The sequence below is a fragment of the Phyllostomus hastatus genome, unplaced genomic scaffold (assembly GCF_019186645.2).
Source record: "Phyllostomus hastatus isolate PE091 unplaced genomic scaffold, TTU_PhHast_1.1 phas_contig_150, whole genome shotgun sequence".
In the NCBI taxonomy this organism is placed as follows: Eukaryota; Metazoa; Chordata; class Mammalia; order Chiroptera; family Phyllostomidae; genus Phyllostomus; species Phyllostomus hastatus.
In genome coordinates, this window is record NW_025333611.1 from 37,978,001 (window position 1) to 37,996,405 (window position 18,405).

General features: G+C 59.2%; 1 protein-coding gene across 2 annotated transcripts in view; it reads right to left on the bottom strand.

Annotated features, from left to right (window-relative positions):
• Nucleotides 1–40: 40 nt before the first annotated feature.
• The window catches only part of CDHR2 (cadherin related family member 2), a 36,551-nt gene continuing 18,186 nt past the window's right edge, over nt 41–18,405 (bottom strand). For both annotated transcript variants that reach the window (XM_045825228.1, XM_045825236.1), the window contains 26 exons: nt 17,343–17,432; nt 16,700–16,825; nt 16,462–16,608; nt 16,304–16,379; nt 16,090–16,205; nt 15,737–15,970; nt 14,376–14,531; nt 14,131–14,292; nt 13,782–13,843; nt 13,319–13,562; nt 11,038–11,277; nt 9,166–9,235; nt 8,406–9,011; nt 7,578–7,649; nt 7,127–7,176; nt 5,629–5,780; nt 5,371–5,479; nt 5,192–5,280; nt 4,686–4,754; nt 4,488–4,565; nt 4,336–4,396; nt 4,130–4,254; nt 3,471–3,584; nt 3,309–3,389; nt 2,807–2,864; nt 41–275 (listed from right to left, as the gene is read on the bottom strand). In XM_045825228.1, coding sequence (XP_045681184.1) covers nt 165–275; nt 2,807–2,864; nt 3,309–3,389; nt 3,471–3,584; nt 4,130–4,254; nt 4,336–4,396; nt 4,488–4,565; nt 4,686–4,754; nt 5,192–5,280; nt 5,371–5,479; nt 5,629–5,780; nt 7,127–7,176; nt 7,578–7,649; nt 8,406–9,011; nt 9,166–9,235; nt 11,038–11,277; nt 13,319–13,562; nt 13,782–13,843; nt 14,131–14,292; nt 14,376–14,531; nt 15,737–15,970; nt 16,090–16,205; nt 16,304–16,379; nt 16,462–16,608; nt 16,700–16,825; nt 17,343–17,432 — 3,498 coding nt within the window. In that variant the 3' untranslated portion in view covers nt 41–164. The remainder of the gene's footprint in view (nt 276–2,806; nt 2,865–3,308; nt 3,390–3,470; nt 3,585–4,129; nt 4,255–4,335; nt 4,397–4,487; nt 4,566–4,685; nt 4,755–5,191; nt 5,281–5,370; nt 5,480–5,628; nt 5,781–7,126; nt 7,177–7,577; nt 7,650–8,405; nt 9,012–9,165; nt 9,236–11,037; nt 11,278–13,318; nt 13,563–13,781; nt 13,844–14,130; nt 14,293–14,375; nt 14,532–15,736; nt 15,971–16,089; nt 16,206–16,303; nt 16,380–16,461; nt 16,609–16,699; nt 16,826–17,342; nt 17,433–18,405) is intronic.

Sequence of the window (18,405 nt, forward strand, 5' to 3'; positions counted from 1 at the left end):
TCGTCAGCTGTGATTGGCTACAAGCAGAAGGAGGCAATCATGATACATCACTATGATGTATTACTATGTTCGGGGAGGGTAGGTGTAGTATCGGGGAGACAGGATCTCTTCCGAGGTAGACCAGAAGCGTGGGGGCCCATGCAGGGCTCTGAGGTACGGCCCCATCACAGGTCTGTGGTGTCCAGGCCAGCATTGGTGAAGCCCACCTGCCTTCCGTCCAGCACCACACTCAGGGGCTCTGTCTCCTGCACCACCGCACTGTGCAGGGGCTCCTTCTGTATGGAGAGAGGGGGCATGTGAAGGCCGGGGCAAGGTGGGGTGATCTCCCCAGGCCCTACAACCAGATGGCTCCTTTGCTGGAGTCCCACCCTGCACCTCTAGGGACCTCAGTTCCTTGGCCGTGTCCCAGAGGTGGCCATGGCCACTGGAGGTACAGATGGGCTCAAGCGAAGTACTGGAAATGGGGCAGGGGCTCCTCTGGCCTTTGCCCCACCCATGGACACAGTGGCACTTTGCCCAGCCCTGAATAATGCCAGTCCAGCACGGGTCCTGCTACCCACCCCACCATGGGCACCATGTTGGAGCCTTCCAGCCATTACCTGACGCACCCACAGGAACCCCCTGAGGGAGGAGTCGTGTGCCCCATTTTCTAGATGTGGAAAGGGAAGCCTGGACGGCTCTCACGGCCAGCCAGGGGCAGAGCAGGGTTGAGGTAGCTGGTGGCCTTGCTGGCCATGGAGTCTGTGTGCAGCACCTCACAGCCTCTGGGTCAGCGGGAGCCTCGTAGGGGCAGGCTGCACCCAGGGTCCCGCCCTGCTCATCGTGGGGCGCATGCGCACACCTCCCCACGAGACATGCCGCATGCTCACACAGCTGGTCACACGCACCTCACAAGTGCCCCCTACAGGGGGCCAGCCAGCCCCCAGGCTCAGCCACTTCATAGCAGAGACCCCACAGGGCAGAACCCCACTCCCCCTTGGGTGCTGTAAGGGCCTTTCCAGACTGGAGATGTTCTGGTCCCTGGTAAAGAGGGCACCATCTGAGGGGCCCCAGCTCAGGCTAAACACTCTCCTTGCGCTCCCTGGAGCACTCGCCACGAACCCCCGCGGGGGGCCAGCCCAGGAAACGGCAAGGTGGCCCGGGAGACGGAAGCCCTCGGTTCTGGCCTGCCCTTGCTTCCCAAGCTTCCTGGTCGTGGGCGAGGCAGCACCCCTCCCTGACCTGGGTTGCTTCAAAAGGTAGGGTTGGGTGACCCCTCAGGTTTCTCATACCTTCCACACAAACACAGAGGTCTGGGGTGAGTCAGGGTAACAGGGATGGAAGGAAAAAATGCCCCTCACTGTGTTCCCCACGCAACCAAAGGAGAAGAGAGAGGGCCAGCCAGTTCCCAAGAAGGCCCCGTGGCCTCCTGGGCCTGCCCACTGCTACAGGCGAGTGTAGCAGGTGAGTGGGTGGAGCCTCAGGCAGAGTCTGGAAATATAAGGACCTTCTGCCATGCAGGACAGCCTTGACTCTCCTAGCTCCAAAGGCTCTCGGTGGCCCGGCACCTCCCTCTCCAGACCTTCCAGAGCTCTCCACCTTGCCCAGCCCCATTGCTGGGGCCCTCGGGGGGGTCAGCTTTGGCCTCACCGGGAGCCTCCTGTGTGGCCGAAAGACTGTTCGCTTCTGTCTCAGGTACCTGCAAGTATATTCACTGCAGTTTTCGCCCCAAATTGTCTTCAACCAGAGATGAGCCATTCCCCCGGAGACCCCGCCAGTGCCTGGTGGCCGGGATTGCCACTTGATGACCCATATCCCAGGGCCTGTTTGGAGGCCTCCATGTGACAGCCAGGTCCCTATGTGACATTCTGGTATGTTGTGGCCCCCAAGAGGCTTTGCTTGGCCAGGTCCTTTTGTGTAAGGCATCCACAAGGGAAATTATGCACTGAAGGAAGGGTGGGGCCCCCGGAGAGCAGAGCACAGCTGAGGGCAGGATCCAGATGGCGGTGGGTACCTAACCCCTCTCCTGATGCTCACAGAACCACAGACTATTAAGGTTCAGGGGGCCTTGGATCTTCTACTGCAATGATGGTTTTCAAAATGGGAAGGACTGAGATGGTAGTTCCTTCTGGCTCTGGTACCCCAACCCTCCAGGGAGAGGACCCACCACCCGCCCTGCCCACGGCTCTCCTCTCGGGCTTCTCAATCCTGCCTGTACCTGAGCACCCCGGGAGCTTTAACAACTCACACCGGACCCCCTCAGCCATCCGATCCAAGTCCCTGGGCTGTGTGACCTGCTAAGTCTAAGGAGCTCCCCACGTGTGTCCAGTCAACAGCCCTGGTTGTGCGAATTCTTGAGCTAACAGAACCAACTAAGCTATTGAACAAATGATGGTGCTATTGTTTATTTGAGCCTACTTGCTCTCCTTTGCTAGGTTATAGTCGCCTCCAGATCTCTTGCCCCCGACCCTGCTGCTTTTCTGTAAGGGACATAAAGGCAGGGACCAGATATTTCAGCCTTTGCTTTGTGCCAGCTGGTTTTGTGCCCACTCTATTGCACCCTCACAAGAGCTCTGCGTGGCTGGTGCTCCAATCGCTATTTGCAGGTGATAGAGCAGAACAAGAGGGAGAAGCCGCCCACCCAGGGTCACGGCGAACAGTAGAGGAGCCAAGATCGAATCCCATTCCAAAGCCACAAGGCGTCCTAGTGCCAGGAGCAAAGGCATGCCCAAGTCAGCAGCCGCTCCTTTGGCTCTGTTCTGAACCCACCCCTTCTGAGAAGGACCCCTGTCAGAACCCCTGGGCAACGACGCATCCCTCCTCTTGCCTTGATTTCCTGTTTGCTGCCTTCCAGATCCACAGAGTTGTCATCCAGGGAGTTGAGGCTGTGAGGGAGATGATGGAGTTCAGATAGGCGGCAGACCCAGTCCTCCCTGTCTGTGGTCAAGAACCACCACTGCCTCTACTACCTCTTCTACCTCACCATTAGCACCACCACCATCACCACCACCACCACCACCATCACCATCATTTTCACACCACCATCATCACACCACCATCACCATCACACCATCACTAACACCAGCATCACCACCACTATCACCATCACCACCATCACACCATCAATACCATCAGCACCACCACCATTACCACCACCATCACCATCCATCACCATTACGCTACCACTGTCACTGCCACCACCGTCACCATCACTACCACACCACCATCACACCACCACCATCACCACCACCATCATCACCATCACACCACTATCATCACCACCATCATCACTACCACCCACCAGCAGGGCTGTGAGGGGCGCTGCTCACCTGAGATGGTCTATGTCACTGGAGGAAGACTGGGACTCGAAGCCCAGGTCCTTGGTGGAGAGGTTCAGCACGGGGTTGGCCCTGGAGAGGAGGCCCAGTCAAGCAGACGTGGGCCTCAGCTGCCCGGGAGGGCCTCTCACCCACCCTTGGAGCCCCACTCACCGCTCAGTGGTGTACATGTTGGTCCCAGGGATGGCAGAGGCCGGGGGCATCACCCCTGCTGCTGTTTTCCGGGCCTCCTTGGCAGCCTTTACAGCCCGAAGCTGCCGGCGGTAGCTGTGGGGAGCCAGGAAGTATAGGTCACTACTTCCCCTGGTCACCCAGCATGTGCACGGTGCAGGCCCTGGGCACGTGACTTCACCACGACCCTGGCACGTGAAAGTATCGGCTCCATTTTTCAGGGAGTACAAGTAACAGTGAGAGAAGGGAAAGGATTTGCCAAAGGCCCCACAGTTGACCAGTGGCAAGGCCTAGAATCAAACCCAGATGTGGCTGCTAACTACATATGTATCAGAAAAGGGAAAAGAAACAGCATTTTTTCAATGCATTGTGTGTGCCAGGACAGCTCGCCAGGTGTGAGATGCATGCTGCTCCCTTGAGGGCTTTGAGGAATCTAGTATCATGCCCATTGTGCAGATGAGGAAACTGAGGCTCCGGGAGGGAGACGACCTACTTGAGATGGCACAACAGGTCTCTGGGGATTGAATACAGATACACCTTCCACAGACTACACCCCAGCTCTTTTTCACCCTCCCCTGATGTCCAGGTGGGGGTCAAGTGGGAGAGGCAAGGCTGGAGACATGGGGTGGTGGGGACAGCACCTCTTGCGGGCACACACGAAGGCCGTGGACATGATCACGATGACCAGCACCAAAGCCACGCCCAGTCCTACGATGATACTACGCAACAACGTTGTCTCATCCGACTTCGGTCTGTCCTGGGAGCCCTGCAGAAGGGGTGTGAGGGCGGTTCTGGGGAGGACATGCCCCACCCCACCCCCCACTACTTCTGCCCTGCTGTCACTCACCAGCACCACAAGCCCCAGCTGCAGCAGCTGTGTCAGCGAGTCCTGGTCCTCCCGGATCACCCTGCCCACAGAGCGCTGCTCAGGCCCGAGGCACATGGGCATCCCCTGGCCACCGGTCACCCTCCCGCCCACCCCAAGGGCAGCCCACTCACACATTCAGCTGGTCAAGCGTCAGGGCTGTCCCGTTCGGGAAGACGAAGTAGGCGTCGAGGTAGGAACGGCCTCGGGCCCTGGCAGGGGACAGGGGGCAGGGGGCAGTGGTGGAGAGTGAACAGCAGCCTAGAACCACCCAGGAGGCCCTCCTGCTGCTTCTCCTCCTCACCCCAACCGCCGGGCCTGCGGGCTCTCACCGTGCCTTGGATTCTATGTCCCGAATGTCCACGATGTAAACAGTTGTCCTGGTCGCCTGGGTAAGAGCCCTACAAAGGGGGCAGGTGTCACAGAGGCCTGGGGGAGGGGCCCTAAACCAGGCCTGTGGCCAGGACTCTGCCAGCGGAAGTGAGAATCGTGTGACTCAAAGAGGGGCACTTCCACTCACAGCTCCATCGACCGAGCAGACAGCACCCGTGGGCGTGTGGACCAGGAAGTCCCTTCCCCTGGGGGTGGGTTCACAGCTTAGCAAGCAGAGTGCCCTGGGCAACTACACGTGGCAGCCCCATCCAGGTTTCTCCCCGCCCAGCTGACCACAGGCTTCTGGGGATGTGCGGGGAGGAAGTGCAGGGACAGGCCCCACACAGGCACAGATGCCACGTGAGTCTGGGACAGGGATGAGGGACGCTCCTTCCAGGTCTTATGGGGGGACCAGGCTCCCAGGCGCTGTTCTTCCCCACCGCCCCTCTAGGTTTCCCGGACCTACGCCTTAATCTCATTCGTGTTGGCCCCCACATCCTCCTTGCTCGTGGAGAACTGCAGCCTCACGCGGTAACTCTGATCCACCGTGAAGAGCTGCAGGCAGAGGGCATGGGCGGAGGTGAGCCCCGGGAGCCCGGGGGCTGGCAGAGGGCACCGGGGCTGGAGGCGGGGCCCACTGCTCACGTTCAGGATGGTCTTGGCTTCCAGGGCAGGACCCACTGACGGCTTGTCCTGGGCCCGGACCGTCACTTGGTAGGTGCCTTGGAGAGTGGAATCAAGGCTGGTCACCAGTCTGTGGGAAATAAGAGGGCACAGCTCAGCCTTGGAACCCAAGCTGGAGTCCTCTGGAACCCACTTGTATGCTTCCAAGGATGGGGAACTCACTGCCTTGAGATCCCCTTTGGGCTCCCCCCACCCCACCCAGGGGCTGCCCGAGGTTACTCAATGTTGCCAAGGAACACATCAGCCTCTGAAGAGGTGGAGATCCGAAAGAAGCCCTGGAAAGGGGTCGTGGTCCCGTCCTTGGAGACGAAATCCACTTGCAGGATGGAGAACAGGATGGCCCCATTGCTCCCTGAGTCATCGTCTCTGGCCTGGGAGTAAGAGCAGACACATCTGTGGGCCAGGCCTGGGACCCCTCCACCCCGGCAGGGACCGGATGCTGGGGTGGCCTGGGATGCCACCCGTCCGCATGACCCCCATCAGCTGTCCACAGGCCACCCCGACAACGCAAATGCTGAGGACAAATCCAGGTTTGGGCAAGCCCCTGCCTCTGGCCCACCAACCCAGCAAGGCACCACACAAAGCACCTTTTGTGCATAAATCCTGACCTGCCCCCAACCATCGCCACACTCATACACAAGCACAAGAACACTCAGCTCTCCTGAACACCTACTGTGTGCCGGGCTCCTCCCCTTGGAGCCTTCATATCAGTGCTTACTGACGTGAGCATGCATTCCCCTAATAGAGTGTGAAATAACTGGGGAAAAGAGCACGGACATTTTTATTCATTTTAGGGCCTTTTAGAGAAAAAAAGAATATAACCAGCACACAGAACCTCGAGCCACTGATGTCACTCTTCAGGATCAGGCCAAAGCTGGTGTTTACTTTTCAAAAAAACATTGGATGTAAAGAAAATTGTTCAAAGCCATGGACAGGCTCATAGTATTGGAAGGCAATTGGCTGGGGACTGGAAAACTGACCGTTGAAGGCTCGTAAGAACCTAGAGAGGAAGACTCACTGCCCGCACTTCCTGGGAGGCACAGAGAGGGACCCTGTCCTACCACAGAGCCAGCTCTCCACGGGGCAGGCCGGGCCCCCACCCCCACCCTGTCTCCCACACCCGCGCCCTTTCCACAGCATAGCATGAACCCCTCCCCCGCCACCGACACCGCCGCCTCTGGGTCAGAGGTCACTGCCAGGGACAGCCAGCCTCTTGTCTGGGAGGGAAACCGAGTTCCAGAGAGGCATGGAGGCTCCGCAGGTCATCAGGAGCCGCTGGCCCAGGCCCCAGGCCGTGCGGGAGGCCTCACCCCACCCCCTGGCATAGCCACCACCGCGTCCCACACCATGAAGCATTGGAAGTCTTTGTACGATGTTGCTCTGGGAATCATCTAACTGCAAGAAACCTGTTTAACGTACAGCTGATTTCTTTGTCATACTCAAGAATCCTGGTGTAGTGAAGAAATCTAGCCTGCCAGTGGTTTCTGCGGTCATGAAATTTTTATGAACACTAAATTTAACAATGAATGAAGTTTAACCATATCAGCTGGCAGGTGTTCATTTCCATTCTGGTTTTTTTTTTTAAATACAGTAAAGCCAATAAATTTCCTTTCCAGTAATAAAACATTGGGAGGGGGTGCTGCTCAAAAGCCTGAATGCCTTGTCTTTGCGTCTCCTAGGCTGCTGTGACGGACAAAGGCTTGAGCCGGGGACTCACCCGGACTGACGCCACCTGCTGGTTGGGCAACACAAGTTCTGGGATGATCACTGAAAACATGGATAGGAAAGGGTCAGTGGGGTCAGGGCCAGTGTCCCCCTGGCCTAGTGCTGATCACAAGCTTAGCTCATCCCCCAAACCTGCTCTCAGGCCCTCTGCCACCAGAGACCCCCATAACCACCACCCCTGAGTCATTAGTTAGCAGGCCAGCCATCTCCCCTGTGCAGATGGGGAAACGGAGACCCAGCAAGGGAGGGCCTGGTCCGGGGTCAGATGTGAGCCGGGGCAGAGCTGGGGTGAATGCGCAAGAGTCCCCTCCTGTCAGAACCTTGGGGGTGAGGCAGGACTGCAGGCCTTCCCCCCTTTCCGAGGGTCCATCCAGCTCCTAAGAAGGGTCCACAGGGTCATCCAGAGGAAGTCATGGCGGGTGGCAGGGAGGGTTGCTGCTTACCAAAAGTCTTATTCTCAGGCAGAAAATAAGGCGCATTGTCATTGATGTCCTCGATGGTGATGGGGAGGCTTCCTAGGAAACAAGGTTGGCTGGCTCTGGTCTCTGGGCAAAGGCCTCTCCCAGAAAGCCTGGGCCTCCACCAGCAGCCTCCCTCCCAGGCCTCCCATGTTTAGTCCCCTCCCCGACCTGGGACGCCCACTCAGGCTCCTCCAGCCTTCGTGGGAGGGAGTCTCCTTCCCACACTTCAGAGAGGGTAAGCAACTTATCTGAGGTCACACAGCCAGAGCAGCGGGCCAGGATTGAGCCTGACCCAGGTCTGTCTTGCCCAGCCACAACAGCATACTGACACTTACTAGCTGCGTGAGCAGGTTATCACACCGCCCACTCTGTGCCTCAGTTTCCTCACTGTAAACTTGTATAGCGTCCCCTACCTCCTGGGTTGCATGGGAGTGAAATGAAGGCACTCTGAGCTGTAGTAAAGACTCAGTATCCACTAACTACTCATTACTATGGTTGTTTTGCTCCTCGGGTCAAAAGTGAGACACCTCACAAAATGATAGCATTAATGAGGTGCTTGCTGTGTGCCGAGCACCGTGGTACATGCTTTGCATGCAGGTTCTCATTCGATGTGCAAGCCAACCTGCTTCCCAGCTCCACCTGAGAGACGGGGGCAGTGAGGCTGGGGGAGGGGTCACCACTTTCCCAGAGGCACAGCCGGTGAGAGCTGGAGTCAGGATTTGAACCCAGACCTCGCAGGTTCCAGCCCAGGGTTCCTTCCCGCGGCCCCTGTGGTCAGCCTGCCAAGCCCTCTGTGCTGGGCCTCCTCACCATTGTCACTGTAGGCCTGGAAGCGGGGGTCCGTCGTGAGGTCATAGGCCCGCACCACCAGCGTGACCAGGTCACAGGCTTCGTAGTCGATGGCCTCACTCTGGTTGACGAGCACAGAGCCGTTGGCCAGCACAGAGAACCAGCCGCGGCATAGGCTGCCCACGTCGGCCCCGGCCTTGGTGCAGACAACGTCCACTAGCTGCACCTCCAGCTGGGCGCTGGTGTCCACATCATGGGCCACCACCTCGGCCACCAGGCCATGCTGCGAGCCATTCTCAGCCACGCGGATGCCCTGGAGTGAGGCCGGGTCCAGGGTCGGGGGCTCGTCGTTCACGTCCTCCACACGCACGAAGATGGCCGCCGTGGCCCTGGCCCCCTGGGGGTCCGGGTTCTCGGCAGTCACGGTCAGGTTGAAGGAGGCCTGGGTCTCGTAGTCCAGGCTGATATCAGCGGGCAGGCTGAGGCGGCCCTCCGCCTGCCCCGGCCCCAGCACTGAGCCTCGCAGCAGGAAGTTGTTGGCACCGCTCCCGGACAGGCTGAAGCTGATGCGGTTGTTGGCTTCCGTCTGGTCTGCGTCGCTGGCCTTCACCACGCCCACCAGCACGCCTGTGGATGAGGGCCAGAGCTAGGGGGCCCCTGGCCTGGCCCCCCGGCGTCCTTTGCTCTCACCTCCCGCAGGCGCGTCAGCCCACCCTGGGAGGGGTCGTACGCCACACTGGACCCCGGGCCTCGGGCCCAGCCTGGCCCAGAGAGGACTTACCTGGGTCCCTCTCCCTCACCAAGAAGGTGTAGTCGGACTGGTTGAAGATGGGCAGATTGTCATTGATGTCCTGCAGACAGGGGCAGTCTGAGTCCAGGGACCTCAGGGTCCCCCAGGGCTCAGCCTCCTCGGAGCCAGTCTGAGAAACCGACCCTTCCTCCAGACGGTGGTCTCAGACAGTGCCACCCACTTCACAGGTGAGGAAGTGGCCTTGGAGAAGGCGGAGCTAGCCCAGGTCCCACCCCTGGGGCTCCAAGGCCTGCAGTGGGACCTCCGAAGTCCACTATACACATTCAGGGCACCCTACCTCCTCCCCACCTCTCTGGCCGAGGCTCTGAGCTGTCTTAGACCCTGTCTTCCGGAAGGATGCTTCCGAGTCCCTGTCTGTAACTCTCTGGCCCAACTGGAGTCCCATCTCTCGGACTTACTGTGCTGACACCAATGCCACTGTGTTCCCACAAAGACCCTGCAGCCCAAGCTTTCCCTCGTCCCCTCCTGCCCTCCACTGACCCCTTGATGCCAGGCACATGTCCTCGGTGCTCGGCACACACCGGGACAGAGACCTGGCCTGCCTGGTCCCCACTGTTTTCTGTTCTCCACCCCACGCCCCACAGAGCATTGCCACTGTTGTCATAGCACCCCGCCAGCGCTGCCTGCCACTTTGCCCCTGCCACTGGGGTATGCTGGTGGTGCCCTTGGCCTTTCCAGCCCCCCGCCAGGCAACCCACAGGCACCTGCTTTTGCTTTCGGCATTTTCTAAGTAACAGGAGAAAGCACATCTTTAGAAACAGGGCACCCCCCCACCAACTGGATGCATTTTCTCCTGGTGATTTCCCAGAAACAACGTGACTGGCTCAGCGCACATGGCTGCCGCCTTCTCGAGGCCTTTCTGACTCGCAGAGTGGCTAAGGGCATATCTGTGAGTCATATCCGGCCCTGCCTCTGCCTCACGTGTGCCTTTGACCCCTCTGGGCCTCAGTGTCTTCATCTGCAGAATGGGGCTGCAGTCGGTAGTCTCCACTCACAGGGCCATGGTGAGGCCGAACTCATGGCCGTGAAAGACCCTCGAGCTCACTACATGCAGCGCTGCTTTCTTCCTCGTCTGTGGCTCCCTCCCGTTCCCAGGGCAGTGGACACATCCTGATTCAGCCTCTGCGTCTCCATCTCCCCTGCAGTGTCACTCTGCTCCCTTCCCAACCCAGTGCGCCAGGGGCTACCCTGCGCACTGTACAGCCCTAGCAGGCTCCACACACATCGCGGACACAGCAGAGATGCGCTTTGTCACAATACTTTTGTAGAGGAAGGTGACCTGTGGGCTGGGAGCAGCCTTAGTATCAGACAGATGGGGGTTCGAAACCCCATCCAGAGGCCCCAGGCAAGCGACTCCACCTCTCTGTGCCTCAGTTTCTTGCTCAGTGCAACAGTAATGACCATGGCTTCCTGGCAGGGCCAGGCGTGCAGCAGACACTAGGAATGCTGGTTTTCGCCCCTTCTCTTTGTCCTTGAATGCGGAGGGGGAGGAGGGGTTCGGTAGATTTGTGGATGGTAAGGAGACCTAATGTTCACTGACGCCTTCTACAGGTCAGGCCCTCTGCAAAACAGTTCCCATCCACTGACTCCTCACATCATTTCCACCCCGCTTTCCAGACGAGGACCTCCAGGCACAGAGAGGTCCAGCAAGTGACCAGAGCTGCACAATCAGGGAGCCGACTCGCACCCATCAGCCTGTCTCTGGAACTCTCTCACCCACCTTACTGCAAACAGCAGAAATGTAGCTCAGGCTGGGGGGTGTGGGGGTGCTGGCCACCAGTTCGGGAACCCCCCAGTACAGAGCCCGTCCTGACCGACCACCCCAGCCGAGCCGGCCCTCACCTCCACAGTGATGGTGACGTTGGCCTCGGTGCTGAGGACGGGCACGCCATGGTCAGCCACACGCACCGTCAGCACGATTCGGCCCTCCAGGGCGGGGCTGATGGCCTCGCGGTCCAGGGGCCCCAGGTTTTTGAGGAGCCCCGTGTCTGGATCCAGCGAGAAGTTCTGGCTGTAGGCACTGGGCAGCAGGCTGAAGTGCAGGCGGCTGTTGTTGCTGCCGGGCTCGTCGGCGTCCTGAGCCTGCGCAGACCAGCAGGGCTGGGTGTCCACCAGCAGGCGCTCCTGGCCCACAGGCACCCCTGCAGCCCAGCCTCCCCTCCTGCTCTGGCCCCTGAGGGCAGCAACTGGGCCTGAAGCCGGTGGGAGGTGGGCCAATCTCTCAGCCTCGGTTTCCCACCTATGGGGGTCAGATCAACAGCTTGCAAGAGCTTCTTCGAGGGCTGTTCATTCGGCCCACAAGCATTTGCTGTGTGCCCACGAGGTGCCAGCCCTGTTTTAGGCACGGGGGAGAGAGCCAGGTCAAGACAGTTCCCTCACAGAGCTGGTATTCCAGCGGGGAAGGGTCATGGAGTAGTGTATCATAGACACTCAAAGTCTGCAGTGTAAGAGTGGAGTCCAAGAGACTGTGATTTTCCCCGGTGACTGTGTGCATTTCTGTGTGTGTGCCAGGGCCCTGAGCACGTGCTGGGTTTGCCTTTGGGCGATCCAGCACAAGAAACACCACAGGTTCCTCCCTGCCGCGAGGCCTTTGCACATGCTGTCCCTGTACCCCGAATGCCCTTTGCACCTCCTCTGCCTGACTCCAGGACAGGTTGGCTCCTCCCCTGGGCCTCCAGAATCCCTGTGTTACCTTCCACATAGCACAAGTGACACGCTTGGGTTACTGTCCAGGGACAGAATCATGGTGAACTCATCTCAGGACACCTGGGGTCCAGCGAAGGGCCTGGTGTATAGTAGGTGCTCAACAAATGTGGTTTTGAATCCCAAGCCAAGCTACTCTGACTTGGAACCAAGTCTGTCCCCTTCCTCCCTTCCCAGCCCCCACCTTCAGCTCTTCCATTTCAGCTCTGTTGGAATTTTGTTTATCAAATGCCTCCTGCGTAGGCAGCCAGAGCTGGTTTCTCCCAAAGCCTGACCCCTCCTGTTCATCCCTCAGCACTCTGAACTCAGGCCGGCTACTTCACCAAATGCTTTTCTGGCCCTAGGAGCTCACAGGCCAGGCTGAGGAGCATTGAGAAGTGGGTGGGTGGGGCAAGGTCCAGGTCCCAGGGGAAGGACATCTGACCTCCAGCCCTGCACGGCCTTTGCTAGCTGTATGACAACGGAAAAGTCTCTTAACCTCCCTGAGTCTCAGTTTTCTTCTTCTGAGAATGGGGGCCATGACAGCATCAGCTTCACAAGCTGGTCAGGAGGTCAGGGATGGGAGCGAGCCCTGGACACCACACAGCCCCAGAAAGATGAGTTGGAGGAGCTCCATGGCCACAGGATGACCTGGTCACCTGCTTCTCAGGAGACCCTGAAAGGAGACCTGGGGGAAGCTTCCCTCTGGCATTTCTCTGAAACTGATAGTGGGCTTTATCTCACAGACTTGGTGAACCCAGCCATTGATCTCATTTCCTTTCTTGCCTTGGCCTTTAGGAAGCTCAGAACTGAATTTTTCAGCATTCCTAGCAATTGTGTGGCTTTGGGTTCTAGACCTACCTTTGTGCCCTTTAATAATCCATTTTTATTTTTTCTCTTTCTTTATTTCTTCCATACTTTTATCTTACTTTTTAAGATTGCATTTATTTATTTTAAGAAAGACAGGAATAGAGGGAGAAAGAAAAGGAGAGAAACATTGATGCGTGAGAGAAACATTGATCGTCTGCCCTTTGCACGCTCCCCAGCCGGGGACCAGGCCTGCAACCCAGACCTGTTCCCTGACCAGGAATGGAACCGGTAACCTGTCGCTTTGTGGGATGATGCCCAACCCACTGAGCCACCCGTCAGTGCTGTCTGCCTCTTTAATCTAAGCCACCTCAGTTCCTTTTTGGGCTTGCTCTGTGCTGGGCTTTGTGCCAAGCACTTTACATACATTATCTCATTAATCCCCAGTGACCTTGGGAATAAGTAGTATAATTGCCTTCATTTTCTCAAGAGGAAATGGAGGCCCAGAGAGGCTGAGCGAATTTCTCAAGGCCACACAGCAAAGCCCAGATGCTGGCCCAGGGCCAACCTGACTGCAGAGCCGTGCTTGGCTCCAGCCCCCTGTCCCGCCCACCAGGCCCAGGCTGGCACGTACCTGGATGGTCACGGAGACATTGCCACTCTCCTCCTGGACGAAGATGTTGTAGGAGCCGACGACCACCGGCTCATTGTCGTTGATGTCCAGCAGTTCGACCCTCAGCGTGGTGGAGGACGACAGGCCCCCACCGTCGGTGGCCTGCAGCGTGAGGTAGAACACGGCCTGCTTCTCCCGGTCCAGCAGCTCGCTGTTTCTCACCGTCACTGTCCCTGAGTCTGGGTCCACCGCAAAGATGTCTGCCCTGTGCAGGATGCCCAGATGCAGCAAAGAAAGAGACAGGATGCCCACTGAAGTCTGAAGTTCAACTAAGCAACAAAAAAGATTGCACCACATCCCATCAAACAGCGGCAACCTGCTCACACTAAAGAAAGCATGGTCCACTGTTCGTCTGAAACCTCGCAGTGCCTGAGCGTCCCCCCCACCTGCCCAGCCCGCCATACCCGCCGAGGGCCTGACTTACCCAGTCCCTGGGAGCAGGCTGTAGGTGATGTGGCCGCCCTCGCCCGTGTCAGGGTCAGAGGCCTATGGGCAGAGAGACAGATCACGGTGCATTGTGCGCAGGCGGCAGCACTCACTGCCAGCTGCAGTTGATGGGGCCTGGGCTGGTCTGCTTCCCCGCACAGAGGGAGAGCCCCCGACACAGACTCACGCTAGACACCCCCCCCAAACACGCCCATACACACTCACACACCCACACTTGCTGAGACCCAGGGGCATCAGATGATACCGAGGCCCTGGGGGGGCCACGGTCCCCAGTCAGCCCTTCCCGGCGGCCCCTGCCCGGGCCGGACCCCATCCCTGTCACTCACTTGGACATCGCTGGCGACCACCGTGCCGACAGCACTGTGCTCGAAGACACTGAGGTTGTACTGGCTGTGAGCAAACGTGGGCCTGTGGTCATTGATGTCCCTGAGATGGATGGTCACTGAGGCGACGGACGAGTTCCCACTGACAGAGTCAGTGGCCACAACCTGAGGACAAGGAAGCGGGCAGCAGCCTTGGGACCAGAGCGCCCCATGGCCCACACTCCCCGGGGCCCCAGGGCGCCCCGCACCTGCACCAGCATCACCGTCTTCTCCTCATAGTCCACCAGCGCTGGAGACCGCACCAGCACCTGCACATCTGTGGAGCCCGACGCCTTCCCGGGGGAGACGCTGAAGGCTGCCTCATCAGGGCCCCTCAGGGACAGCAGGAAGGTGCCGTTGCTGCCCTGTGAAGGTGCGTTGTGTAGTCTAGAGACCCCCACCGCCGGCAACACACCCACCCCCACACACACCTTTGCCCCAGTTCCCGGGCCCAGGTTCCTGCCTTAGGAAACCCTGCCCACTGAGGTCCATGAAAAGGGGACTCTCAGAAAACTGAGGCACGGGGGCCCTGGGAGACTGGGCTGGTCACAAGTCCCTGCAAATGGGGGCTCATGAGAAGACTTCTCGCCCTGGCCGGTGTGGCTCAGTGGATTGAGTACTGGCCTGTGAACCAAAAGGTTGCCGGTTCAGTTTCCGATCAGGGCACGTGCCTGGGCTGCGGGCCGGGTCCTCAATTTGGGGCTTTCGAGAGGCAACCAATCTATGCATCTCTCGCACACTAGTGTTTCTCTCCTTCTCTTTCTCCTTCCCTTCCCCTCTCTCTAAAAATACATACAATCTTAAAAAAAAAAAAAAAAAAGACCTTCTCTAGGGTTCTGTGGGCTCCAGGTCTGGGCTGCAGAGGCAGAGCCCCAACACACACACTCCCATGAAGCATTGCGATGAGCCTTCCTTTCTGGGCACCACTCACCCCTACTCACCCCCGTCCACCACCCATCCCATCCCAGCACCAGCGCCGCCAACACCCAGGGTCACCCCATTACTCACACTCCCTCCACTCCACTGAATGACAACCTCCAAGTCAACACACCCAGTCAGCTACCACCACCCAACATCACTCTCCCGTCCACATCTTGTACCAACTCAATATCCCCAAATACAACCAATAGCTAGTCATTCAGCACCATCCAAGTCACCCACCACCCAGCATCACCCTCTCTGCACCTTAACACTCACTCAGGCCACCCTGGGCTCCACACTGCCACATCCCCCAATATCCAGTCCTCTCCCAGCACCCCTCAACTTCACCAGCCCCCCCACCACCTCCCTCCCCTCAACACCACCAAAGGCTGCATTCCACCCAATATTATCAGCCACCAGCACCAGCCTCCATTCAACCCTCTTTCTGTTCACCAACTGCTCCCCCTGACACAGACTGCCCACCAGTGAATGCCCCCTGACATTCCCAAAGAGCACCCCACTCGTGATTGGCACCACTGCCACCCCCGGCACATCCCCCACCCACCCCCCGCCGTGGGCAGAGGACCCTCCCTCCCCCAGCCATCTCCCACCACCCTGCTGCCACGCCTTCTCCGTGGGGTGCGCCTGCCTTGTCTGGGTCATAGACTGCCATGGTGAGGCCGTCCACGGGGATGCGGGCGGAGGAGTGCTCGTCCACGGAGCCCGTGAAGTTGACTTGGGCTTCTTGTGGGGAGAAGGTGCAGGTCGGGAGGCTGCAGTTGAAAAACTCAGGGTCGTGGTCATTGACATCCGTCACCCGCAGCGTGACCCATATGCTGGCCTTGGCTTCCTGCCCGTAGATATTGGGGTGCATCTCCGTGGCCTGAGAGCAAGGCAGAGACCAGAGGGCAGAGGGCAGAGAACCAGTGCTCAGCAAGAGCTGAGATCCAAGGTCAGGGGTCAGAGGTGGGGGTGGGAGGGGGTGGTGGGCGCCTCACTCACCGTGACCTGCAGCTGCACCTCCTCATCCTCCTCCAGCAGCTGCTCCCGGTCCAGGGTGCCGCTGACACTGATCACCCCGTCTGGCCTGATGGCGAACCAGCCAGGCCTCGTGGAGTCTGGCAAGAGACGGCAGGAGCAGCCCCTTGCAGCAGCTCTGACGGAGCCCCTGCCCCTTCTGCACCCCACCCCCTGTGGGGGCCACCCTTGTCCTCACTGGAGATGACGTAGGTCACGTTGTCATTGACGCCTCTGTCCTGGTCCACAGCCTCCACCTTCAGCACAGAGGTTCCCTGCGAGAAGGCGTGGTCAGTGGCCCCAGCCTTTCCTGCACCTCCGCTCCTCCTAGACCTCCCACCCCGGTCCCCGGCACACCTGGGGTGCGTCCTCAGCCACAGAGGCCGAGTAGGACTCCCTGACAAACTGGGGGTCCAGGTCCGGCTCGTCAACCACAGAGATGGACAGGAAGACGGGGGAGGAGCACTGGACGACGATGCTGTTGTTGTACATGCCGCCCAGGTCCTGCAGGTGGGGGGAGATGGCCGCCGTGAGTGTGAGTGAGGGCTGTGGTCCCTGCCTGGCCCCCAGCTGTGCCTGCGCACCCCCCACTCACACAGGCTTTCAGCTTCAGCTGGTAGAAGGCACTCTTGTTGTTGTAGCTCAGGCTGCCATTGAGGATGATGAAGCCATTGGACAGGATCCTGAAGAGGTCCTTGCTGTCCCCCGTGCTCGGGGTGACCTGAGGCAGGGCACAGGCAGGCCAGGCTCCCGACAGCCCTGCCCCCGGCACCTGCCCTGTGAGACCTGCCGTTGAACCTCACCAGGGCACCTAACCTCCGCGAGCCTCGGTTTCCTCCAGGAAGTGGGCTCAGTGGGTCGAAAGGAGGGTCAGACAGGCTAAGGCCTGTGACAAGCAGGTAGTGGGCACTCACAGATTGGGCTACAGCTAGCAAATCTGTCTTCATGAGTACTGGGGTTGCACCGCTATGGTCTGTGTAACTTTGGACAAGAGCCTGGACCTTTCTGGGCCTTGGTTTCCTCCACCAGGTGGTGTGGTGCACTCAGTAAAGGCCCAGACAGTGCCCAGCACCAGAGGGTGGGGAGAAGGGTCCTGTTCCACAGCAGGTACCTCCTTATGCGTCTGGGCCAATGAGGGAGGTGTGGTGGTAGGGTGGGGGTGAGGAGACCCAGCCCTTGAGGTGGGAGACGCTGCCCCCTGGTGGCCAGGAGGGGAGGTGGGCCCATGCTGCACTCACCCCCTCTATGTAGTACTGCACAACACCCGCAGACCCCGTGTCTTTGTCCGTGGCCAGCACCGAGAACACCAGAGAGCCGACCGGCAGGGTCTGCAACAAGGGACTTGTCACCTATGAGCACCAATCCACCTCCTTCTCGCCTGAGGTGCTTCACACCCCCACCCTGGGCTGCGGCATCCCCAGCGGCCCCACAGGGTTGAGGACAGCATTTCCAAGGCCTGAAAACCCCGAGTTCCACAGACGTTCCCTTTCCCTTCCCAAACAGGCTGGGCCTCTGGAGGCCGCTGGGGGCAGGGGGCAGGGAGCAGCATCTCCCCTCACCCCTCCTCTTCCCATGCAGCCTCCCCACCACTCGAGCTGTCTTCTCATTTGCAGTGGTCATTCCAGAAGCCAGATGGGCCCGTCGCCTGGCCGGACTGTCCTCAGCCTTCAGCTGTGGGCTTCAGGCCGCACCCCACAGAGCTGGAGGTTCTTCCAGGAGGCCTTGGCGCCTGGGACCTGACCCTGCAACCCCTGCCCGCACCCTCCCTCTGTCCACACGGCAGCAAAGAGATCCTCAGACATCATGAACCAGACTACAGCGCCCTCTGCCACGCCCTCTGCCCCATTCCTCTTGGATATGACCGCGTCACCTCCATGGACCCTGACTGCCCCCGTTTCTGACCTCACTGCCCCATCGTTCTCCACCCTCCATCCACACTAGCTTTCCGGCTTCCCCGTCGCAGAGCCTCTGCGCCTGCCGTTCCCCTGCCCGGAACACCCTGTTCTGGAGCATCCTGAAGCCAGCCTCTTCGTGCCACGTGGGTCTCTGCTCAGATGTCACTTGTTTGGGGAAGCAGCCCGTCCCCCTCACCTTCTCTAACTTTGCCCTGTTTTATGAGCACCGTGAAGCTTCACACCACCGGCAATAATGCTGCTTATTTCATGTTTCCTTGATTAGTGTCTGCTCTGGACTAGAGTGTGAGCTGCCGAGGATGGGCAACCAGGGCTGTGTTGTTCACCAGATGTCCTCAGCATGGTGGACAGCGCCTGGCACATAGTAGGGGCTCCAGCAGAGCCTCAT